Source organism: Pipra filicauda, unplaced genomic scaffold, assembly GCF_003945595.2.
Source record: "Pipra filicauda isolate LSUMZ 115617 unplaced genomic scaffold, ASM394559v2 scaffold33_size4404698_pilon, whole genome shotgun sequence".
NCBI lineage: Eukaryota > Metazoa > Chordata > Aves > Passeriformes > Pipridae > Pipra > Pipra filicauda.
Genome location: NW_024104465.1, coordinates 508,302 through 533,639, shown reverse-complemented (window position 1 = coordinate 533,639; position 25,338 = coordinate 508,302). Strand labels below are relative to the sequence as shown.

General features: G+C 41.2%; 1 protein-coding gene across 7 annotated transcripts in view; it reads left to right on the top strand.

The window, feature by feature from the left end:
- The window catches only part of CIT (citron rho-interacting serine/threonine kinase), a 74,760-nt gene that overhangs the window by 44,044 nt on the left and 5,378 nt on the right, over positions 1-25,338 (top strand). For 4 of the 7 annotated variants that reach the window (XM_027714129.2, XM_027714126.2, XM_027714130.2 and 1 more), the window contains exons 24-44: positions 1,604-1,657; positions 9,134-9,331; positions 9,822-10,015; positions 10,523-10,658; positions 11,064-11,168; positions 12,543-12,683; positions 12,859-12,966; positions 13,645-13,807; positions 14,054-14,218; positions 15,405-15,542; positions 15,805-15,985; positions 16,215-16,306; positions 16,597-16,701; positions 17,569-17,738; positions 18,691-18,771; positions 18,947-19,082; positions 20,342-20,481; positions 21,344-21,436; positions 23,640-23,748; positions 23,875-24,003; positions 24,719-24,799. In XM_027714129.2, the coding sequence (XP_027569930.1) occupies positions 1,604-1,657; positions 9,134-9,331; positions 9,822-10,015; positions 10,523-10,658; positions 11,064-11,168; positions 12,543-12,683; positions 12,859-12,966; positions 13,645-13,807; positions 14,054-14,218; positions 15,405-15,542; positions 15,805-15,985; positions 16,215-16,306; positions 16,597-16,701; positions 17,569-17,738; positions 18,691-18,771; positions 18,947-19,082; positions 20,342-20,481; positions 21,344-21,436; positions 23,640-23,748; positions 23,875-24,003; positions 24,719-24,799 (2,719 nt within the window). The remainder of the gene's footprint in view (positions 1-1,603; positions 1,658-9,133; positions 9,332-9,821; positions 10,016-10,522; positions 10,659-11,063; positions 11,169-12,542; positions 12,684-12,858; positions 12,967-13,644; positions 13,808-14,053; positions 14,219-15,404; positions 15,543-15,804; positions 15,986-16,214; positions 16,307-16,596; positions 16,702-17,568; positions 17,739-18,690; positions 18,772-18,946; positions 19,083-20,341; positions 20,482-21,343; positions 21,437-23,639; positions 23,749-23,874; positions 24,004-24,718; positions 24,800-25,338) is intronic. The other 3 variants (XM_027714132.2, XM_027714131.2, XM_027714133.2) reach the window with 2 other exon arrangements.

The following is a 25,338-nucleotide window of genomic DNA, read 5'->3' as shown; positions in this document are numbered from 1 at the left end:
CCTGTAAATGGAATTCTAGATTATATGTTGCTGGTTGCTGTCTCTTGAGTACAAAAGCATTCTTTCAAACTGTTTGATTCTAAGAAATATTTCCATCACAAAAGATTCCCAGGGTTGTGGGGTAGAGAGTGGAGATGACCTGCTACCAGCTAAACCCCCTTGTGCAGCAGCCTTTAATGACCTTCAAATCCTGTTATTTGGAAGTGTTGAAAATGTGCATTCTTGTGCTCCAGTGGCATTTAATCAAAGAACTGTTCCAAGTATTCCTGCCATTGCTGTTTTTTAGAAGGGGTGGTGGGCTCAGCTGACGTGGGTGCTGGAATTATGCTGATGCTTTGGGAGATGAATGGGAGAACCATTCCCTCAGTTCTAAAGTGGGCACAAGCTGGGCAAGTGCAGCAACAGCTTCGAGGCCTAAGAATAACTGAATAGAACACGGCATCGGGTTCTTTTCTGCTCAAAGCTGAGGCAGTCCCCTCCCAGCTGAAAGCTTTGCATAACAACTAACATCACTGCCAGTGGGCTGGTGATGTGCTTGATATCTTTACCCAACAGTGAAACAGATGAATATTCATGGCCTGTGTTCACTCAGTCATTGCTTCAGTTAATTTGGCAGAGTGGTGGTGCTCTTGGAGCAGCTGCTGTGAGACAGTCCAGTTCGGTGGGCTGGGGAGTATTCCTGTCATGGATTTTTTTATATACTTCTTTTTTTTGTTTTTCACCTTGCCCATGGTGGTGAGATAGCTTTTTAGCTCTCATATTTGACTTCTGCTGAACAGTTTTTTCCTGTTTAGTCTCTTGGCTCTAAGGGAAATGTTCTGAATGAAGAAAGGTGGCTGGATGTGCTCGTGCACTAACCTTTACACAGGTTACCTTTAGCACATGACATTAGACACTTTTTAAATCCCTTTCATGAATTTTGAGAGAGGCCATGAGGCTGAAACAAGAACTTTTTGCTTTGTCATGCTTTGCTTGTAAATTAGGGGGTAAAATGGTGCATGCAATCCTGCATTCTTTAAAAAAAGTGTTGGCACTTTTCCATGCTTTGGATGCTGTCTTCCAAAGAATTGATTATTGTGTTTTATCACTGCTTTTTAGAGAGGCTCGGGATTTAAAAGGGACTTTGTGGTAGGATTCAGGTAGATTGGCAGAGCTGTTTGGGATGGCTTGCATACTATATCATTATAGCTTTTCTTTGCAAGCATTAAATTGTATGCAGTATTATTTTCTATGAAATACCAATCTGGATATGGAAGTAAAACCAGCTCAAATTATAATGTCAAGAATGTACAAACTTAAAATGGGATCAACAAGTCTTCTGCTGACCACTTCAGAAGGAACCTGTTGTTACATAATTCCATTCTTGAGTTTGTACATTTTTCTAAAGCAGTTCAGGACTGGGAGCCATAAGTGTATTTTGATTGAGTAGGATGTGACTTTTGCTAATCAGTTCTTTGCCACTGCAAAGTGCTTTCATACCCTGCAGCATCTGCCTTCCAAACTTTGCTTGCTGGTAGATTGTTCTGCAGTTTGTTTAGCAACAGCTGTTGGATTCGAATTCTAATGTATGAAAAATTGATGATTAACTTCTTACCTCCTTTAGGCACATAGAGATGAAATCCAGCGTAAATTTGAAGCCCTTCGTAATAGCTGCACAGTGAGTATTAAATACAGATCATTGAATTATTTTGAAATTAAGGATAATGAAACAAACAATTTCCTCCTTTAATCCTTGATGACACTAGTTCCTAATGTGGACTTCTGGCGTCAAGGTGTTAGTAGGACCTGGATGGATTGGATTTGATTTCTTTTAGGTTTCAGGTAAACCTCAATTTTGAGGTTTTAGTCTGATCATGAAATTGATACTATTCTTCTTTTTGGAGAAGAAAGTAAATTAAAATATCTCATTGCAGTGCAGCTAATAAGAATGGTGTAGCAGCTGCAAAAAATGACTGTAGGTGCAGGTCTTTTCTGCTCACAAGAAGAAAAGATCTACCTGTCCAAATCCTGAGCTGCATTGTAGATCTAGGCCAGAGTGGGTTTTAAGGAGGATTTTGACACTATTTGAAGAGGCAAGGAGTGTTAAGGTTCTAAATAATACATTGACATGTAGTTGTCTGCTCAAAGTGCAGAGAGGACTCCAGGATCTGAATTTTCACCTTGAGATCTTTGGCATGTTTTCAGATTCATTTCATCAGTCCAGGACAGATGTCCAAGGGCTTTGTCTATCCACAGGGATTCTTGAGGTTTAACAATCTTCACACTTGTTTATGATGGTTGATAAGAGGGCATCTGCCTTCCAATGACATGAATTACAGAAGTGTTGGATGAGCACCACAGTCCTCTGGATCAGCAGCGATTGCTGATCCCTCTGGGCTTTTTCTCCTTCCCCACCCTGTAAGCAGGGCTTAATCCTGGGATTTTTTATCTTGATTGTTTCCCTACTACCAGTGATTTCTTCAAATTCAGTTTTTCATACTGTAGGACTTAGTATCTGTACAAGTTTCCATCTTCCAAGAATACCTTTTCAAGATGAGAGTCATTCCGTTTTCCTCACTCTTTAGCACTTAAGCAAGGGCATTCTTCTGTTCATAAAATATCCAGAGATGAAGAAATCCTGCACAAGAATCTTTACTTTTTGTTCCCTTCTTCATTTTCTTAGATTGATCCTCTAGCTCCATGTGTGTCATCATATATCTTACATCCATAGCTCTCTTCTTTTGCTCTATACCTTGCCCTTCATTCAGAACTGCAACTTTCTATGCAAACACTTATGTGATCTCCATGGAGGCAAAAAGCAGATGTGGAAGCAGTGGCTTCTGTTCTCTGCAGGGTTGGCTGCCTTGCAGAGTCTGTAACTCATTATCCAGTAACACTTTGTCTCTAAGTGTGGTGAACAAGCTCCAGCAGTAAAGAGTGACCCATAACATTTCCAGAATGTCGAGAGCTTCAAAGGTTCTGCATCAAAGGATTTGTAAAAGTGTTGTGCATTGTCAGGCCCTTCAGTGGGATAAGTGGGATCAGACATCTTCATCAATAAGAAATTAATTAAATAGTTCCTAAATGAATAATACATGCTCATCATACATTCTCTTTCCAGCCCAGGAGAATGCCATGTATAATTTAATTGACCATGGACAGAAACTTTCCTGTTCTGTGTTATGACTGGTCCTAGCTGTCCATCCTGTCTGCTGAGGAGCACTGAGAGGAAATCAGGGCAATCTTCTCCTGACAGTGAGGGTCAGGGGACACTAATTATGGTGCCTTCACCAGATGTTTCAGCCTCGTGTTTATCTGATGGTAACCGGTATGATACAGGCTGTGCTTTTTGGTGACCACGTGATTCCACTTGAAGGTGATTAGAATTTATACTCCTTTTAAAATCAGACAGCACTCCAAGGGAATAACTGTAATATGCTGCTACTTATACAGCATGACAATGGATGGGTTTATTCTTTTAGCAAGTTCTCAAAAGATATCCTTTTTAAGCTGATACAAACTCCTTGAACTAGTCTGGCAAACTTTGGTAGGGAATTATTTTTATTTGATCTTATTGAGAAGCCTCAAACAGCATAAGAATTATGAAAATAAGATTAGACAGGAAAAAATATTGAAATATTGAATTACTTCAGTACTTTTGTAGTATTCAAAAGATAAATAAAAATACTTAATCTACTTTCTTTGGTATTTTTTCTGTCTCTCTAGCTTCACAAAGGTCACAGCTTCTGATTGGAGGCTTAACTCAAATGTGTGTCTGCTTTCCTTGTATGCTTATTGCACACTTGTTATTCCTTTTGCTGAGGTCTCTGTGCAAGGAGATATCTTCTTAGGTTCTCCTGTTTGTTAATTTTAAATTTGCTGGTTTTGGGTCAGAGACACAGAGACCATTGCTGTGGTGTTGGTCGTGCTTTCTGCCTTGTTTGTGAACTTATATTCAGTTGCTCTGATAGCTCTGCATTGTTTCCCCTTGTGACATCTCTCAAAGAGATGGGTCAGAAAGAAAATGCTAAAATTTGCTTTCTCTGTCTTTCAGTTGAGCAAGAAATAGCAGGATACCTAATTACAACAAAAACTGTAAATTGTTGTACCTGCTGCACACACAGGGCTTGTGGGCACACACAGAGGGGAGTATTTTATCACAGACTTCTCACAAGGATAGCTCATCCAGCAACTCTGCTGAGGGAGAAGAACTAGTTCCCTACATCAATTCTATCAAAAAAATGATCCATTTGAAGTATTGGAAGTTGGAAGTATTTTTCAGGCCATCAGAGAAAGATCTAGAAATAAAAGGCATTTTTAAATAGGAAAATTTACATATTTGTCCATTGTTTCCAGATGCCTCTGAATTATGGCTTGTTCTGGGATCATCAACATGTGTAAAATTAAAAATACAACTAAGTTATCTAAATAATACTAGAAATGTTTCAAAAAGAAAACATTCAGTGAGCAGGAAGTAAAGTCTTTAAATATTTAGAAGGAAAGAATCCTATAAAGTATTTACACTCAGCTTAGCAAAATACTAGAGAACCACTATCTGAATCTTGTTTTTCAGATACAGACTTACTTTTACTCTAGCAATGAGAATTTCTTAACACTAATTGGATGTTGCATTTCCATTTATTCAAGTTTTCTCCACTAAAATAAAGGTTATCTTCTCTCCTCGAGTTTCTTTTGTCATCTTGTGTTCCCATTTAAGCATTAACAGGCTTGATTCTGCACTTGCCCATGAGATTGGATATTGAGGCAGTGAGTCTGTGAGCTCATCAGACACGTGTATCATTTTAGTCATGCATGAAGTCTTGCTGACTTCAGTCTAAGATCCTGATTCCACATTGGCTCAATGAGCTGGCATACAAGAATAGTCTGTGTTCTTGGCAGCTTCCAAAATTATATCCAAAGATGTTATGTACTATATGCTTAATTATGTTTCAGAGTAAAGGGATCTTGCCCACTGTAACAAGGCTAATACCCAGGCAAAAACATAAATGGCTTTGTTAAATTTATAAAAAAAAAAAGAGAAAATTGCTGTTGGGTGGGAGGGGTTATTCTGATTCTCATTTCACAGAAAATATGATGGCACATACCAGTTACAGGCAGAGATTGAACTTCTGTAGCTTTAAAAAAGTCAGAGACTTCTGGGGTGTTGCTGTGAAAGAGGTTAATGGGACCTACACCATGGACAGCATCTTCATAATTTCATTTGAGGATGAGGCTCCTGGTTGGTAGAGGAGTCCAGGGACTGTGTGTTTTAATCCTGGGTTGGTGTGGGAAGGAGAGGAATGCAGACAGTGCAGTGTCCTCCTGCTCTGCAGCTCCCAATAAGAGCAATGTCCCTCAAGCCATGATGGGTTTTTGGAGACTGAGATCCCTGTATAAGGTGTGTTTCAAGGCACAGATGTTGTCTGACTATGGAAAGGGGAGGAAAGTGAGGGATTCATTGTTATAAATGATCAAATGGAACAATCTCTCTGCAGCTGTTCTGGGTGCTCTGCTCCGTTACAGTGCTGGGATTTCTCTGTCTGAAAAGCTTCATCTCTCAGGTCCAGATGTGAGACAAAGCAAGTCTGATGTCTGCTCTTGCTTCCTCCTCACAATAATTTGGGGCTGAGAGACAGCTTTTTATTGTTTCCTATTTACTTCTGACAGGTAGCTTTCTAGTAGAGATTAGTGGGGATGGGGAGGACTGGAAGTGGATAGAGGGAAAACTATTAGTCTGGAATTACGTTAAGCTCCAAATAACATACTGCTGAAAGCATCCCAAAAGAGTTTCCCTTGCTGTGTCCCTGCATTTTTCTGCATGTTCTTTGGTGGCATCTGAGACATCTTTATGAAGGAATAAGGGTATGGAGAAGTTTGCAAGCTGCAGTTACTAGTTCATAAAAAAACCTCCTTCTTTTTCTCCTTTTCCTCGTTACTTTGCCTGTGGTTTTGCTACGTGGAACACGTGGATTAAGTTCCGTACCTTGTGTCTGATATGCAAACCTAATCACCATGGCCCTGGCTGCTTGTTGCTCTGATGTTTAATTTGATCTGTGGCTGCAGAGGTTTGTAGAGCCAGGTATAACAGCTGGGAACGTGCTCAGTCTCACTAGAGGAACACCCTGCTTTCCTCAAACCGTGCAACGGGGAAGGAATTGTGCAGTGTGTGGTCCCTTCTGCTGAGGAGCTGCTCTGCTTGGGTTGTTTTGTAATATTTAAAAATTAGCAGAGTCTTCTGCGTCTGTATAAAGATAAGTTGAGTGCTTAGATGTGGCATGTAGTGAACAATCTGCCAAGATGAGCGTGGTGCAGTTAGGTGATATCTCTGTTTTAAGGATTAGTTGTGATGAAGATGTGCATAAATTGAAGAGAAAATTCCAAATGCTCTGTGAGTGATGATGCAGTGGCCTAGATGGTCTAGGATTGCTTTTCCAAGCTTTCAAGTGTTTAGTTGTTTTATAAACTTTAAATATGAAGATTTTTATATTTATATTATGTGTTTCTAAAGGATTTAATAGTGTTTTCTTGCAGACTTTCCTTTCATATACTTCAAATTTACCTTCAGAATAGCTTAGGGTTGGTTGGTTTGGGTTTGTTTTTTTGGTGTTTTTTTTTTGCCTGGGGATTTCCTTAACTGAAAAACAAAAATACCTAAAGCTATTAACTCTTTCCAGGTGCAGGATTCTGGCATAGGTTGTGTCTATGTATTTATGCCTAAGACAACACTTCCAATTAAATGTGGGTTTTTGATTTGTATTTTCTTTTTTGTTGGACCCCAGGACAGGCATTTATATCACACCATGTCCCATTTTCCTGTGTCAGTATTACCCATTACTCTTTAGGCTTTATAGTATTAATAAACTCTCTCATTCTGTTGGGTTCTACAGAGCTGTAGATAGCTTTTAAAAATTGGATTTGTTAACAGATTCCTCCTTTCCCCATGAAAAATGGAAAATTGTACCAAGAAGAACAAATTTTCTCTAGTTAAAAAAAAATTAAATCTATCAATCTATATGGATTACATTATATAGGTTATCATAGAGTTGGAATTGTCAGTAAATACACACTCAAGAAAGGAGATCAAATCACTTCTTCTGGAACCCTCCTTTCTTAACTGCTTTATTTGTCTGAAATTTTCCAGAAATATCCTACTAGGTAAAATGTAGCAGTGAAATATAAAATGATTGGGTTTAATTTTAGTTATATTCAGGGAAAGAAGTCAAAATCTCAGAACACAGAATAAAAGAAAATGGGAGCTCAACTTCTAGCCCTTAAGGAATTAAATCAACTTGAAATGCAGCCAGTTTTAATAATTCATTAAGTAGTTTGATACATTAACTCTGCATGTAACTTTATCCATTTTGTGTTTCCCTCATCTCTTCTTTCTTGTACTTCAAAGCTAGTTTAATATTTTTTATAGAAGTACTTGTATTAATATATAAGATAGATGTGGAAGAAACCATGGATATATAAAATACATCTTCAAACTGTTTAGATACCTGATGTAGTTAAATATAAAAATAAAAACAAGTGGAAGAAAAAGAAAGTTTCTTATCTGGCAGTTAGCTGAGATCTCAGCTGTTGGAAGAATGGTAGGTAAAACACTGTAAAAACATGTTCTTTTGCTCCTTTTTGTTTATACAAATACATATCTAAGTTCTTATCCTGGTAGCAATACAAACACATCCTTCTGACACGGGCTGCCTTCTCGGAAAGCTTGATGCAAACAATCCAGAATAAAATGGGGATTTTGAACAGGGCAGTGAGAGTGCTCAGGAAGGAGCACACAACCAGATTCTCATTAGAAATGTTGTGTTGTGGAGTGTGAATCATCTTCATTTGACCCTGAACATATGGGTGGCAGGAACTCCCCTTCACCCAGCAGGGAGTAATGCCTGTTGGACTTTTTCTGCTTACAGTTTAAAAACCAAATACTGTTAATTTAGGTCTAGGAGAGGCATGGTAAAAGGCTGCCAAAATCTGTGTTAGAGATTCTTCAAAAAGAAGTGGCTGTCATATTTCCAGAGAGCTGAGAAGAGCTATGTGCTCTATCCTCTGCTGCTTTAGATATTTAAGTCCTTGGCTTGTGTAGGAAATTGGAATATTTAAATTTGAATGTGTGGCCAACTGTGCTCTGGGGTTTTATTATTTTCCCATTTAATGAAGTGTCTTATTCACTTTTCTTTGACATCCAGGCAAAAAAGCCTCTAGAACATATTTTTGAGAGTTGAATATGAATTGTATGGAGTTAACCAGTTTCTGAAATTCTTTTTATGAAGCTGATTTCAAGATTATACTGAGATTTCTTTCTCTTCTGTTGTGGTGACGTTGGTTTTGAGTTAGGAGGAGGTACATATTCATCCACCCTGTGTTCAGGCCTTTCATTCATAAAAATCAAATGTGAAAATGGCCCACTGTTGTTTATATTTTTCTTTAAATTTAAAGGAAAAGTGGTTTAAAGTGTTAAGTGGAATGCTGTTCTGATTAAACAGTGTTTCCACTTCACCCAAAGCCATTTTTTTCTTTTCACTGGTTTTCTGTTGATCTGTTGTGTTACCACAGTAATTTCTTTCCTAGTGGTCCCATCCATAATGCTGCTACTTTATATTCCTTAAAATTTCTCTGCCTTTCCTGGTTACACACAGTGTTACATATAATAATACAAGCAATTCCCAGGGGTATCCATCAGGTTTTAGTGCCTCCACTGCACCTCTCAGTCAGTTTTCTTCAATACCACTCTTTGAAAGCCTTCCTGAGAGGTATTGACCTCATTGCTCTTAGGGGAAATTGAGGCAAAAAAAAAAGGAAAGTGCTTTGGCAAAGGCACTGTAAGTCAGCAGCAGGGCTGGGAATACAACCAGAGCTCCTGACTCCCAACCCAGTGCTTTAGCTGTGACAGTTCACTCATATAATAAATTGCATTGCAGCATATTTGTACTCTGAACCAGATTAAAAAAAAAACCAGGTTATTTTCTGTAAGAAACAAACCCCTCTTCCTAAGTGAAGTACACTCCTATGCATAAAAATCTACCATTTACTTTTGTTTAAATTTGAAAAAAAGTGTAAAAGCTTGGCAATAAATGTTTGTGTGCGAGAACACTTATTCACAAACCTGTGCTCACTGACATGTAATTTAATTTGTTTTTCTTTCCAGGTGATTTCGGATTTGGAAGAGCAGCTGAACCAGCTCACTGAAGACAATGCAGAACTGAACAACCAGAATTTCTTCCTGTCCAAACAACTCGACGAGGCCTCGGGGGCCAACGATGAGGTTGTGCAGTTGCGAAGCGAAGTCGACCACCTGCGCCGAGAGATCACCGAGAGGGAGATGCAGCTCACCAGCCAGAAACAGGTGAGGCTCTCCAAGTCTGGGGCATGATCTCTTGGTGATAGCTGGCTAATTATCTGAAAAGCAAAAAAATTCTTTTAAATCTGGAAACCTATAAGGAATGAATAAGCTTCCAGACCTGTAAGCCTCCCTTCCCAGAGCTGTTTTTAGTGAACGGAAATTTTTGGTATTTCCCATTGTGTTTTTACAGAATTTTACTTAGAAATTTTGCACTTTGAAGATATTTAGCATATAATTAAATATCTGAAGATATTTAGAATTATTCATTTTTGATTCTGTGACCCTGGAAATCTCAAAATGTTCGTCATGAGACCGAACTGACATTATCGGCGATCGCGAGCGAATGTAGGGGAGCTTTGAAATAAATGGGTTGTGATTTACCAGCTTATGTTTGCTGCCAATTTGCATGTGCTGTAATTTAAATGGTAAGGCTGAAGCTTAAAGTGCACGCTTGATGTGGGATGTGAGAATTGATAGGAGGATTTATTTTTAGACTATGGAGGCCTTGAAGACAACATGTACGATGCTGGAAGAGCAAGTAATGGACTTGGAGGCCCTGAATGATGAACTCCTGGAGAAAGAGCGTCAGTGGGAAGCCTGGAGAAATGTTCTAGGGGATGAGAAGTCCCAGTTTGAATGTCGAGTTAGAGAGTTGCAGAGGATGCTGGATACTGAGAAACAGAGCAGGTCTCTCTCCCCTCCTCCCCCTTTTATTAACTTTTATGAAAATGCTCTATAGAAGCTAGTACAAAAATTATATTTAGCATAGGATATGGGAGTTGGAACTAAATATAAAATCTTGTGAGGTAGTTCTAAAAATGGTTTATTAGTTAATAGTCATTCACCAGTGATATTGTTCCTTTTGTTTCTTTGCAAGTGAGAGATTCATGGGGAGTGGTATTTATCACTGTAATTTTTAAAATGTCTTGATTTATTATCTTCTACTTTATTATATGGAAAAATAGTCTTTGTTCCTAACTCTTCCTGTGGGGTCTTGAAATTTTAAGGCTGTAGTTCTAGCAGGGGCAGGAACAGAGTTATATAATATAAAAGTGTTGCAGCAAACAGTCTGGCTTCATAAAGTAACGTCTTGAATTTGAGGCAACCCCTGAAAGAGCTATTGATGCCACTGCACACCAGGGAGAGGTCAAGCCTGAAAGGAGTTAGGTAACATTATTTTCCATTTTAATGCAGAGTGAGAGCAGATCAGCGTATTACTGAGTCTCGCCAGGTGGTAGAACTGGCTGTCAAGGAACACAAGGCAGAGATTCTGGCCCTCCAGCAAGCACTCAAGGAACAAAAGCTCAAAGCAGAGAGCCTTTCTGATAAGGTAACTTTCAACCCTAGACTTTTATAATTAGATGAAATACTTTTCTGTTGATATTACTTGTAGAAATGTGGCCTCGAGCAGCTTTTTTCAAGATGTTAAAAAAAAATAAAAAAAAAAATGGAGGTCATAGAATAGAATTCTATCTTCAAGCCAAAGACCTCAGATTATCTCTGAAAAAGACTAAAGCAAAAGCAGCCTATGATGCCTGGAATGATGAAGTCCTTCAATAACTTGGTATCTGCATTTGAACACTCCAAAATGTCATTTGGTTGGTTTTTTGCAAGTAAGGAAAGGATAATTATGTCATTATTTATCACGTGCTTGGTGAGGTTGGATTTTAGGATTGTGGAATGCTCTATTTGTCAGTGTTCAGTGTTATCCTGAGCCTCTATCCCACCTGCCTAGCTCAATGACCTGGAGAAGAAGCATGCCATGTTGGAGATGAACGCTCGCAGTTTACAACAGAAGCTTGAGACAGAAAGGGAGCTCAAGCAGAGACTTCTGGAGGAGGTAACCTTGGAGACTCATGTTAGAACTTCAGAAGGTTCCACATCTTGAGGGGGGGAGGTTCTGTGAATAAGTGTTACACATCCATCCTTCTCCTGTATAACTGGGGAGATTAATCAAGGTGGGGGAGTTGTTTTTACTTAAAACTTTGCAGAGTGTGTGGCTGTGTTGGGGAGCAATAAGAGTGAATTGCTCCTCAGGGGAAGGTGAGCTGGAAGCCAAGGTGGGGGCAGCACGTCAGGCAAGGACAGGACCTTGCACCCAGTGGGCACAGACCCACAGAACCAGAACGAGAAGAGCAGAGCAGGTTTGGGGAAGGTACCCAGGTTCAGTGGTGGCTCAGTGATCATTACAGAAGCCTGTAGCCATGGGGCACGTCCTAGGCCAGGTCTGTGCCCAGGCACAGCTCTGACCAGGCCAAGTGCAAGGACCACAGCTTAAAACCAGCTCTTTAGGCAATGTGCTGGGAGTGCAGAGGTGGAGGTCACAGGAGAGGCTTCTCACAGCCCTTTTTCATCATTAATTTGGGTCACAGGAGTCAGATCCAAGGTCACACACCTGCACTGTATCAGGGAATCGTTGAACGCAGACAATGAGTCCCGGGTGGTGGGGGAAAAGGGTGCAGAGGAGGATTTCAGGGGAAGGGTGGTTATGGGCAATTAGAGTCTTCTGGTCTTCTTGGGGTACTGTCAGGGTACCCCAGAGCTGAGAACTCCATTATGCATCACAACAGAAGATTTCTGGCTCTTGCTTTATTACATATGACTGTTCATGGTTTTCCTTCTCAGGGACTTTCTCATCAATAAAGTGTAAACCCTAAAAGAGCAGTTTGTCATGTGCCCTTTTCTGTTGTTAGTTAGAGACAAAGATGTAAACAGTTGGCCATAATTTTCCTTATCTCATGTGACTATGACTAGCCTGGTTTACAGTAAAGATTATTTTTTTAATTTATTATTACAAAGTACTGGGATGGCTCCTGGTGGTTGTATAGAGAGCTTGAGAAAGTGGTATCAAGAAACTCTTCATGTGCAGTCTAATTAACAATTCTGTATGTGCAGTCTAATTAACAATTACAAGATTTTAAGTGCTCAAAAAAGCAAATAACTTGAACATGCAGTTGAAAGAAATGGCACTGCCACAGATTAATATAAATACTCTACATAGAAATGCTTGTTTAGTTTTAATGCACTCTGAAAGGAAGGGAATCTTCTAGAATGTTGTAATTTTCCAGCTTTTAAAGAGGTGTCTGTTTACTTTAAGTTCTGCAATGATGCTTCTTTTACAAGGAGTGGTAATACTTAACTTGTTTTACTTGTTTTACTCACAAACAAGCAAGCAGCAACCCCAAAACACTGGCCTTTGTTTTCCTATTAACAGCAGGCAAAGCTGCAGCAGCAAATGGATCTGCAAAAGAATCACATCTTCCGCCTGACTCAAGGTCTGCAAGAGGCTCTGGACCGAGCAGATCTTCTGAAGACTGAAAGGAGTGACCTGGAATATCAGCTGGAAAACATTCAGGTGAGGGTGAGGAAGCAGGGCAGGACTCTGCCTCGTTCCCTCTGAGGTTTTAAATGTTCTACCGTTTCTGTTTGACACTTTCCTTACACTGTTTTTTAGCTCTGTTTTGCTATTGAGTTATCTGTTTGTTTCTTCTGATAAGATGAAATTTCTTACACGTGTGTGTGGTTCACAGGTTCTCTATTCCCATGAAAAAGTGAAAATGGAGGGCACTATTTCTCAGCAAACTAAACTCATTGATTTCCTGCAGGCAAAGATGGACCAACCAGCAAAAAAGAAAAAGGTGGGTGAAACAGGTTTAGGAGGCATGGAATTAAATGGTTTTGTGATTAGTTATGTGCTGTGTATTCTTAATATTCTGTTTTATCTTCCTTTGTGTAACAAAATGTGTCCTCATTTAAGACCACTCCAAGTTGCTGAATGCAAACTTCACTAGGCAGAATGTGTTCTTTGTGGCCTTTCCTGTATTTTGTTATTCCTACAACCCAGTAGCTCCACCTCAGTGAGGCTGTGGGAATATAGAATTTTAAGCATGTTTTTATTTTAATGGTAAGTATTTACATGTGTATGAACTTAGTGTGCATCTAGAGTGGTTGTCTTGTAGTCACAGCATAGGACTAATTAGTCAGGTGATGTGACTTGTGTCACATCCTTGTCATAAGCTGTTCTGTCATGTTGAATTAAGTAATTTAATTTTAACCACATATTTTGAGATCCTCTGTTTAGATGCTTTCGGAAACTCCAGGTGTGAGTACTGACAGGTAACGTACGTCCCTCTTTAAATGAATCCATATCTCAACATTTTCTCTCCAGTGCCAATTTGAACTAAAAATCCATCCTTAAGCATAACAGAATTGCCATTAGGCCCTCTGGCCGGACTGACACTAGCCAGTGTCACTTTGCCTAGTTTAAGCCATCTCTTGCTAGGAGTTAGGAGTTGTCTGTGTGTTTCTGTTGCTAGGGCCTGTTTAGTCGGCGGAAAGAGGACCCTTCTTTACCCACACAGGTTCCCCTGCAATACAATGAGCTGAAAGTGGCACTGGAGAAGGAGAAGGCTCGTTCTGCTGAGCTGGAGGAGGCTCTTCAGAAAACACGCATTGAACTCAGATCTGCTCGTGAAGAAGGTAGGGGTTAACAGAAAAGGTGAATCTGGAAGGAGACACACGTTTTTGGTCTGAAAACGTGCCTTTAATTGTGTGCCACTATAGCAGTAACTCGTGTTGTTTAATCATTATCCCTCTTGTGAAGATGCAGTAGGGCTACGCTTTGTTCTGCGGGTTGTAACTCCGAACGGTCGCACAGAACCACTGCTGTGAACGGGTGTGTCGTGTGGGTTGTGTTAACTGAAGTGGCATTTATCTTGTCTGTAGCTGCTCATCGGAAAATATCCGACCACCCTCATCCATCCACTCCAGCCACGGCCAGGCAGCAGATCATCATGTCTGCCATAGTCCGCTCCCCGGAGCACCAGCCCACTCCCATCAGCCTGCTGGCTCCTCCCTCCAGCCGCAGGAAGGAATCCTCCACACCAGAGGGTAGGCTCCTGGCCAGCTTCTTCTCTCTATCATGTCGATGCTATCTCTTTATTTTTAACTCCAAACCCCGTTTTTTTTTCATTGTAGGGTTATTAGATGATGAGTTTTGCTTTTATTTTTTTGGTTTGAAATTCTGTTTGGGTAATATGTTTCTGAAAACTTCGGTAAGGAAGTAATTATTAGCATGAATTGTTTTAAGATCATGTTTCTTTCAAAGGAGTATGTTTTCTTCAAAGGAGTGTGTTTTCTGTTCTACTCCCTGCATTGACAAAAGGATTTATGGGTGTTTTCTTAGCAGTTAACATTTTTACTTGTCTGCAGATTTTTTCTGCTAAACAGAAAGTTTCTATCAAGACTTTTGGTAAAGGGAAGAGACTTGGGTCAGGCATAAAAGGGAGATACCAGGTCAAAGATGGCATTAGTATCCTATTAACTAGAAAAAGATGATATCCTTCCATATTTTTGAGAATGAAGGGGAGAGGATCACCAGAAAAAAGTAAGGGATTGAGGGCTCTGCTCATTTATTCTTGGTTAACCAGTGTTCCAGAGAGAGACTCTGAACTGAGACCTCCAGCCTTTAGCTGGAAAAAGCCAGAATCCACAGACTGGTCCAGCCCTGGCAGAGAGCTGGGGAGGCCCAGGGTGCTGTGAGGGTGGGTAGCATTGCCATGGGGAAATGTCCTCAGAGGCAGGTCATGGGCAGGGAAGAGAATCGTGTTCATCAGTAAAAGACAATGCCTTGAAGGATAGATCCACTAACAGGGATTTAAGATGCTTTATGAGTGCAGGGGCTGGTGTTACAGCCTGAAGGCTGTAGGAAGAAGTGTACTGATTACCCAGGATAGGTGTGGAAGGGTTTGTTAGCTGCGAGCAAAGCAGAGAGATTACTTTAGCACATCCGAGTGCAGGCTTGAAATTTAGGTGGTTTGATTGACATAACCTTGCTGCACCAAACATCAGCTGTTACAGTTCTACAGTCTGTTCTACAGCCTGTGCACCTGTATAAGGTAATTCCTGAGGCTGTAACGTAGCTTAAGATGTGCAAACTGCAAATGAAAATAGCGTCTGTGTCCAGCAGGGCCTTCACAGATAAATGGTGTCACTTTTTACTGCCTTCGACTGCCAAAACCTCCTGTAACTTTCCCCTCCCAGTGTCCCCCCTGCTGATAAATGTTGTCCCTTCCAGAGTACAGCCGCCGCCTGAAGGAGCGAATGCACCACAACATCCCCCATCGCTTCAACGTGGGGCTGAACATGAGGGCCACCAAATGTGCCGTGTGCCTGGACACGGTGCACTTCGGCCGGCAGGCGTCCAAGTGTCTGGGTGAGGGGGCAAACACGGCGGGGCTGGGGGGGGAGGCAGATCCACAGCCAGCTAGAACAGATCTTCAGTACAAGCTGAAGAAAGGACCGATATGAAGGCTTTGAAACTAGTTGGTGCAAACGTTCTACGTTAGAAATCATCTGGTGGTTTAGCGTGGAAGGAGGTTCTTGGAGAAGCCGGGATTTGCGCGGTAGAAGTTGAGGCAGCTGTGTCATGATTTTTGTGTCGCTTAACATAAGTTTTTCCCTGTCCTTTTTGTCAGAATGCCAGGTGATGTGTCACCCAAAATGCTCAACTTGCTTGCCAGCTACTTGTGGGCTGCCAGCAGAATATGCCACGCACTTCTCCGAAGCGTTCTGCCGGGATAAAATGAATTCTCCTGGTCTGCAGCTGAAGGAGCCAAGCAGCAGTCTGCGTCTCGAGGGGTGGATGAAAGTGCCAAGGTATAAACAGGAATCTTGGTGCCATATCAGGTGCTGAAATATTTGGAAGAGTTCCTAATATTATCCTGGCTCTTACAATGAGATAATTGGTACGTGCCCATTGCATGGGCATTACAGTTACCACCTCTACAATTACAATTGCTGCACTGAACTTTGTAGGAGTTGCATGCTTGTTTTATGTAGGATCCGAGCAGAAAGTCCAACATGGCTTTGTGCTTATTTCCTTCAGGAATAATAAACGTGGGCAACAGGGCTGGGACAGGAAGTATATTGTCCTGGAAGGAACCAAAGTGCTCATTTATGATGCAGAAGCAAGAGAAGGTAACTTAGCATTTCTAGGAAGAACCTATTTTTTAATCTTCAGATGTTGTTTGGTGAGTTGAGAGGCTTAAAGATTGTTACTGTTTGCTATGGTCATATCTAGTTTAGCTAAATCTCCAGTAATAAAGCAACATCATTGTTTTTCTAGATCCTTAACCATTTTGTTAGCTGGCATGTCATAATAATTCAGCTGTGAAACATCCATTGTGCATCCACTTCATTTTGCTATCACAGTTATTTTCTTGCTACCTCTTTGTTCATTCCTAATCTGTCTCCCCATTCCCCTGCAGCTGGACAAAGGCCTCTGGAGGAATTTGAGCTCTGCCTTCCTGATGGTGATGTAACTGTTCATGGAGCTGTAGGAGCTACTGAGCTTACCAATACAGCAAAGACAGGTGAGAATCTTACGTAGATGAGGTCAAATGGATTTCATCTGGCTTGCCATCACTTAGCCTTCTGCTTGGCTGAACAGAATATTCTCCCTTTAACTTCCATTCTGTAACTCTGTAATTTTGAGGTTACCTCTATCTGAACTGGGGGAATAGCTCAGCACTCTAGATCTGGTTACATGCAGGCCGTTGCTTCTGTCGTGGTAGTTGAACTGTGGTTAATATGATCATCCACCCAAATGGAAGTAAATTCCCAGAGATCTGTAGCGTAAACACTCGGTTTATTTAAATTTCTTCTCTATCAAGTGTGATGTGTCATACCTCATGCCACCATTGTGCTCTCACCAGAAAGCCATTAACTTAGAAGTACTGTGGGATGTATAGTCTCTTATTATGAAAAAAATGTTGATGTGTTGATTTGTATGTACTGAATAGAACTGATGATAAGATTCTGTATGTCTTGACTTTGACATTAAAGGATACAGATTGTTAAAAACAAAGGTTTCCATAACCAGTTTTTACAGATTTTTCTTAATCAGTACAGGGAAAACTTTAGTCAACTGGCTGGTTTTCTATTTATTTTTTTTTCCCACAAAGGAATTTCTTTCTCTTTTGAATAAAAGGCAAGAAATTATTTTTGTTTAGTAAAGAGAGCATTGTATGTATGGATTGCATACATCCAGCTAATATTTAGTTGTAAGTAGCTAGCCTGTGCAGGACCTGTAAAGGAGAAACCAGTGTATCAATTGCCATGGTAACATGTCATGATAAATACAACTTCTCTCCGATGAGGCTGAAAGGTGTTGATTTTAAGTCCACTGACAATATTCCAAAAACTAATCTAAGTCTTATTCTATCTATATAACATCTCAGATGTGCCATATATCCTAAAATTGGAGTCTCATCCACACACCACTTGCTGGCCTGGTAGAACACTCTACCTGTTAGCACCCAGCTTCCCTGACAAACAGCGCTGGGTCACAGCACTGGAATCAATAGTGGCAGGTGGGAGAGTTTCCAGAGAAAAAGCTGAGGCTGATGCTGTGAGTATGAAAGTTTCGTTTAATAATAAAATATTCTGGGAGGGAGCAGAGTTTTGAAAAATATTTTTTCACTATTTGACGTACTGAGGTTTAACTGAAGGTAAGTTATTGCTTCTGCCTTATGAGGTACAATGTGAGCACCAGGAACTAGTTCACTGTGAGACTGATGCTTTATGTTACAATACCCTTCAAAGACATGGGGAGTGTAGTAAGAGAATCCCAAAATATCTCTGTAATTCCAGCAAGGAAGAAAGAGTGGTTAGCACATGGTTTAAATCCAGTCTCATGGAATGAGCAAAGAAATAAAGAAAGAAAGTAAAAAGCAAAAACTTATGGAGTCAGAGGTTTTGTTGTTTCTTGACTGTGGGGGAGGTGTGTGTGTGTTTTTAAGTTTGTTTTACTCCTAATAGGAATAAGAAGTTAAACAGATTTGTTTAGGTTTTGGATAGCCTTTTTCACATTGTGTACCAGAAAACTCTATTTTCTGGTAAAGGGAGATTGGATTCTATGGCATCGTGTAAGTGAATGTTAACTCTGGAGACAGGGAATATCTGACTAGCAGGAAATTCTCTTTTTTTTCTCAGGCTCACATTCCTTTTGTCTGTGAGAAAAATACATGCTCCCACCAACATTTGTACTTTCCTTAAATCCTTCCCCTCAGAAAATTCCACTGCTCTGCTGTAAGAGGTTGGGGGAAATGGAAAGGATAGGGGCAATAATGGGTTCTGTCTGAGCTTAGGATAATCCTGATTGGTTTGCCTTACTGTGTGTCAGGTAGATAAAAGTCTACTAATTCTTTTGTAGGAGGCATCCCTGCAACTTTTAGCTTTCTGAGAAAAAGCCAAGCTTTTTGCCTGTCTGAAATGATGACCTTACGTTGTTAAAATGCTCACAGATAAAGAAATGAAGATTAACTCAACAAGAAAAAAAAATATCTTTTTGTCATTTGCAGAAACTGCTTGGAAACTCCCTGCTGAAGCTGGAGGGTGAAGACCGTTTGGATATAAATTGCACAATGCCCTTCAGTGACCAGGTAATGATGATGTTCAGTGGGGCCTTTCTGAGAAGTGGAAATGGCAATAGGTGTAATTACACACTTGCTTGTGGGTTTGGTTTTTTTCTCTTCACTGCCAACGAGTGTCATCCAAGTTTGCTCTTGGAGCATTCCTTGTTCACCTCATGCAGTGCTGTTTTTTCCCCTGTTGTAGGTAGTGCTGGTGGGTGCAGAGGAAGGTCTCTATGCCCTGAATGTCCTGAAGAATTCCTTAACACACATCCCAGGAATGGGTGCCGTCTTCCAAATTCACCTCATCAAGGACCTGGAGAAGCTACTCATGATAGCAGGTACGGGGCTGGGTGTTACCACTGGCCCTGCAGGGAGTAGATGGGACTGGCTTTGTGCTGCACTGAGGTGCCAAAGGGCCCTTTGCTTTTGGATTCATCACAGGCTTTTGTCTGGTGCTTTGTTAGTATTTGCCAGGAGTCACTTACTGTGGTTAACACAGCCTGGTCTGAGGCTGGTGAATGGATATGGGCAGGAAGGCTCAGTTAAACCTTCCAGAGAAAGTGATTTCTCTGTTTCCAAAGCTGAGGGAGAGAAGAAACAGAGAAAAAACATTTCCAGGTTAGAGGTCAGTCATCATTGCAATTCCAATTTGAAAAGTGTTGAGCTGATTAGTGAGCATCTCTCCTCCTAATCACTGCATAACCTTTTTAATTAACCGTTTGAGGACCACGATGTGATCACTGTGGCATAGGGCCAGTAACTCTTAACCTCTCTTGCCCTAAATACTAATCCATGTAACAAGACTGGGACTTCCTGTCATGATTTAAGATTCCCTTCTGAAAGGAACACAAGTTTTAATGTCTCCATCTGTGGTTTTCCAGAGATAATCCTTCCCACACTGATGTAGGCATGCTGAACATTAGGGTGTATCTTAAGCTGAAAGCCCAAATTATCAAGTGTCTATATGACATTTGTAGGGAATGAAAAACAAATTTCCTCTCTTGTTCTGTTTGTTCTGCATTTTTCCCCTTGTAAGGATTTAAGCTGTCCATGCTTTATTTGTGTCAGGGTGGTACAGAACAAAGCAAGTCTCACACATAATGAGGAGAGGGCTGTGTTAGTCTGTTGCTGGACTTCTGAGAAGAATTGTGTTTGGGCTATAATGCAATTTATTAGGCCACTTCTTGGAAGTCCCTTGCCAATTCTCTTGGCACAGAGAGGTTAAAACATCTTGTACTTAAAACATCTTGTACTTTAAGAAGTTCTGAAGGGTAAAATAAAACTTCCTGGCTAATTTTGAATGGTGTCCTAATGAGGCCACAGTCGCTGTGATCTGCTAGACCTTAGCAACACTAATAACTCACGGAGGGAATGGTTGTTCTCTCAGTGGATTTACTGCCTGTCGTGGGGTTTGGTTTCTCTAAGTTTTCTGTTTCACTTTGAGTAGGAATAATATGGGATGAATTCTACATGGTACCTTGTGACTGTTTCCACAGTAACAGCCTGTAATGAGGAGCTGCTGCTTAGGTTACAGGACAGACTTTTGTAGAGAATAGGGAGCCCTCCCTTGATGAAATGCAACCATTTTTGTTTCCAGGAGAAGAAAGGGCTCTGTGTCTTGTTGATGTAAAGAAAGTGAAGCAATCTCTAGCCCAGTCTCACCTCCCAGCCCAACCCGATGTCTCACCAAATATCTTTGAGGCTGTCAAAGGATGTCACCTTTTTGCTGCTGGCAAGGTAGGAAACAGCTCCCTCGTGCCTCCAGACCTCCCCTTAGACTGCTCTGAGTTTAATATTAGTAAAATCAGCATCTTTATTCCACTGGCAACACATCCAAGGTCTATATTCTTGTTTTAAATATTTTTCTTCAAATAAGAAGAGTGTATGGGCTGAAGAGAGGCTGAGCTGGAGACAGAATGGGGAATCTGCTACTAATATGGATAAATTTAGCCAGGATGCCATGGTGGTGTAGCCTAAACTGCTAGATAAAAGAAATCCAGCAGAGCATAGTACAACTGCCTCCTCACCACTGACTGTAATTTTGAGATTTATAATTAGTGAATTCTCTCCTCTGTTTGTTCTTTAATGCCATGTTCCCAGGCCAGCAGATTTCCTTAGGTGTTTGCATCACTTTAATTCTTGACATTTACATAAATTACTGGTTTTAGTAATGGAACATTTAACCATAACAAAAATACTCATTAACAACTACTTCTATGGAGTACTTTGCTAACAAACTGAACACCATTCATTTCAAGGTGATGTTTAAGATAACAGTTTCAGGGATTGAAATGTAGACCTGACCTATTTGAATTTGTTAATCCCTTTCCTGTGGAAAACCTTCTAATTTTTTATTAACTTCTTCCAAGTATAAAGGAGATCATAGAAGCCATTTAAATTCACGTTCTTTTTTGAGAATGTGAAGAGGCTTTTCATTATTCCATGAATTCACAATAATTACCCTTTTAAAAAATTGTACTTGCTTATCTCTGCAAAGCTCTTTTTGTGGCAAGAGGTAACTTGGATCCGTTTCACTTGCTCAGCAATAGAATTTGCTCTGTGTTACCATCCTGAACTGTGCTTGTTATCTTCCTTACAGGTTGAGAACACTCTTTGTATCTGTGCAGCCATGCCCAATAAAGTGGTGGTTCTGAGATACAACGAGAGCTTGAGCAAGTTCTGTATCAGAAAGGTGAGCTTAGTAACTCCCTGCAGTAGCTGAGGTAATTCACAGAGTGCACTAAACCTTTGTTTAAAACAAACATCTAGAACCTTTTTGCATGCATGAGAACACTTGTTTGCCAGCTAAAATGATAACAAATTGCGCTGTGCACTGACTCAAAGTGGAGTAGGCAGCAATTTCCTTTAATAAGAGTTGGCATATTTGGAGAGATGCAGAACAGAACTGTGACTTCTTGAGATATTGGATTCAGCTGTAATTGTACCCTCAGTTATTTGGTCCCAAAAAAGGCTTTCTTAATTATCCAGCTCTCTTAATTATCTTCACCTCTGTTGTCTTTGGAGAAATCCATAACAAATTACTTCACTCTTCTTTGCAACTGTGGAAGCAATGGGTGTCTGAATTTGTCCTACTGCACAAGTGAAAATTGAGGGGTATATTGGTGTTATTCCATCCCAGGACAGGCAGCTCTTTCCCCTACTTATCCTGGTACATGTGTACTTTCTCCTGGCAGCAAACAAGGCTGTAAGGTGTGGATCTCTCGTGGCTGTGTGTGCCCTCCTCTGTACAAAACCCCAGCCACCTGCAGCCCCAGCCCTGGGTGGAATCTGCACAGGTCCTGCTGCTCTCTGCCATGCAGGGAGGGAAAGCAGAACTGCTGCAACTCCCCTCAGCCAGCGGCAGGCAGATCACACAGAGCATCTGACCCACTGCTCCTCTCAAACACAACTCCAATGGAATGTCAGGAATAAATTTTATATGCTCATACAGAACCAGAGGGAAGCCTCAAAATAATAGGGATCTCTCCTCAGAACAAAGAGTTTAAACAGCCTTATAAAAGGCTGGCACCCAGAAACTCATGTCCTCTCCAATTCACAAATTAAGGGATGTTCCAGTCGAACTAAACATCCCTGTGAGGTTCTGCAGGTGGCTTTGAAGGCACTGGTTCAATTTACAGCCTGATTGAGGCTGTTATTCCCACCAAGTGCTACATGGGCACTGCAGGAGGGAAGCAGTGGGCACAGTCATGCAGATCTGACCTCCTAAGGAGGAAAGACGTGTCTTGGCACAAACAATGCAAACCTGGAACATCTACAGGCATTGTAGCTGATACCAACTCCTGCTCACAATGGAGCAGCAGCCAGCAGGATTTACTGAGGATGTACAGCCCTGTCCTTTGACAAGGGAACATGCAAAGGCGTGTTTTTGAAGGCAAGTTTTCCTTATCTCCACTAATCCAGACAACTGAATTTAGATCCTAACAAGATGGCAGCAAGCCCAGAATATGCTCTTCTTTTCTGCCAACTAAATTTCCAGATAAGCTAGGAATTATGCAAGGAATCTTGTCCTCAGAAGATCTGGGCATCTGTGTGTTGTGTCAGGCTAACCTGCAGAGCTATCCTAGCTGTGCAATCACAAGGCAGGTCTTGGACAACATCTCTGTGTAATGTTGTACAAAGAAGGAAGGAAGGAATGTTGTTTATGTTTGTCTTCCTTAAGGAGCCACCAAGGTGATCTCTGGAGTGTTAACAGCCAGGATGCTTTAGGGAGCTGATTCTTGCTCTTGGGAGGATCATGGACATGCCTACTGACAAGAGTTCTGCTCCATGGGTTAGAAAGAGTTTGGGACTTGACTGGGGTCAGTCCTGCTGCAGTTGTCTGGGCAATTTTGTCTGCCTTTCCAGCAGCTGCCCTGATTCATGGTGACTTCCAGGCTAGGAAGTGATTGTTCCAGCACAGCTACACTGCAGCTGGGGCAGTTCTGACAGATCAACTTCCCAGTGACAAGCCTGTCTTACAGCCCCAACTGCTCAGTCCTGGTCTTACGTCATCTCCAAGCCCTGTCCAGGCAGGCAGTCCTTGGCATGGCTGTCACCTACTGTAAGCAGGGAGCTGCTCCCTACTGCTCCAGAAAACTGAGCTGCAGAGCAGACAAGTGTCTTCTAGAACAGCATATTCTTCCAAAAGGAAGAGGATAATATTTGGCTTAGCACCTGGAGCTGAGCTGATATGCGAGTCTGTATTCAAGCAAGTATCACTTCCAACAAAACAATTCCTTTAACGAGAGGTTTTTTTCCATATGTGTTTGAGACTCTGACATTGCCATCTCTCTCTTTATAAAGACTTATGTGGCAGTTTACAATCTTCCAGACTAAGCATTATCTGTAATCTACTACAGGGAACTAATATCTGTCCATACTGTCCTCTTTTCCAGGAGATTGAAACCTCGGAGCCTTGCAGCTGCATCCATTTGACCACTTACAGCATCATCATTGGAACCAACAAGTTCTATGAAATTGAGATGAAGCAGTACACGCTGGAGGGTAGGAGACAATTCCTGAGGAATGCTCCAAGTGGCTCCACAGATTCTTTTGGTGGGGCTGCTCTAAAACAGTTCAGGAAAAAGACACTGGTGTCAATCAAGGTGTTTTTCTCCATTCTCTTTGCAGAGTTTCTGGATAAAAATGACCACACTTTGGCCTCTGCTGTGTTTGCTGCTTCCACCAACAGTTTTCCAGTCAGTATCATCCAAGTGAACCCAGCGGGGCAGAGGGAGGAGTATCTGCTGTGTTTCCATGGTAGGTGGTGGATGGCTGTGCAGGTGTTGCACTACACCTGTTCTCTGGCACGTGAGCTGCAGAAGTGCTGCTGAATTTTGGGCAGCCTGTTTCTGGCTTAAAAGTTCTTCCTGCTGTGGATCAGTTGCTGCACGTAGACTGTGCCTGAAGGAAGGACTGCAGCCAGTGGTGTTAAGTGCAAACAAGTGTTTGATTATCCTGATAAATGTTCAGGGGTTCTCAGACCTGAGCTTTGTCTGGCTCCCGTGCAGACAGATGAGACTTTTTAACCTTCATGTGATGAAATAAGAGAGAGTGTTATTTTTTTTTGATGAAATAAGAGAGGTTTGGTTTTTTTTGATGAAATAAGAGAGGGTGTTATTTTTTTTGTGTAACTGCTTTTGTTGCCCTCTTGGACAGTGTCATGGCAATGCACAGGAAGTCTTCAAAAGCAGTAATTCTGGGTGACTAATGGTAGGAGTCTGCAAATTGAATAATAACCTTACCTTAATGAGTACAGAGAGCCTCAGAACTGCAGCACCTTTTGGCCTGACAGTACTCCTACATCTCACCAATTCCATGTCAATTGGAGTAATTCACAACACTCCAGGATGTGCAAGATAATCTCTGCACCTTGTCCCTGACAAAAAGCCCGGGGTAACTGCCTTTGTCCCTTCAAAAAAAGGGAATAGAATTCAGGCACATGCTCATGACATGACATGACTTCTCTTGGCAGAGTTTGGTGTCTTTGTGGATTCCTATGGAAGGCGCAGCAGGACAGACGACCTGAAGTGGAACCGCTTGCCCTTGGCTTTTGGTAGGTGAGGGGGGGCAGTCACTTGGATTATGGAAATTATTGAAGCATCCTCGTGGGATGGGTACTCTGCACTCAGCACTTCTGTTTCCTTCTCGCTTTCCCAATTCTATCAGAAACTATGGAGATTTCCCCACCATTTAAGCTCATCCAGATGGCAAAACCTTCTGAAGTATAAGCAATTTAAGGGAAACTAAAGCAAAGTTACATTTCCTTAATTTTCCTAGTCTGACACTGACTGAACTGGCTAGTGCAATTTCTGATGATGCTTGCAAGTTTCTGAAATAGTCAAGAACATATGATGGCATTGTGGTTCCCTCAGGCTTTTCGTGCTGCCTAATGGGATTTTGTTCAGTTAATAGTCTGTTTTTAATGTCTTTTTCATGATACTTTGGTTAGTAAAGTCCTTGAGACACAGTTTCAAAGCAACAATTCTTTGAGCTTGCATCTCCCCCCTTAGTGATAGTGTCTGTGTCTTATTACAGAAAATGTATTCCTCAGTTTTCCCAGAGGGCTGTCAGGCTCTCTTGTACTCACTGATG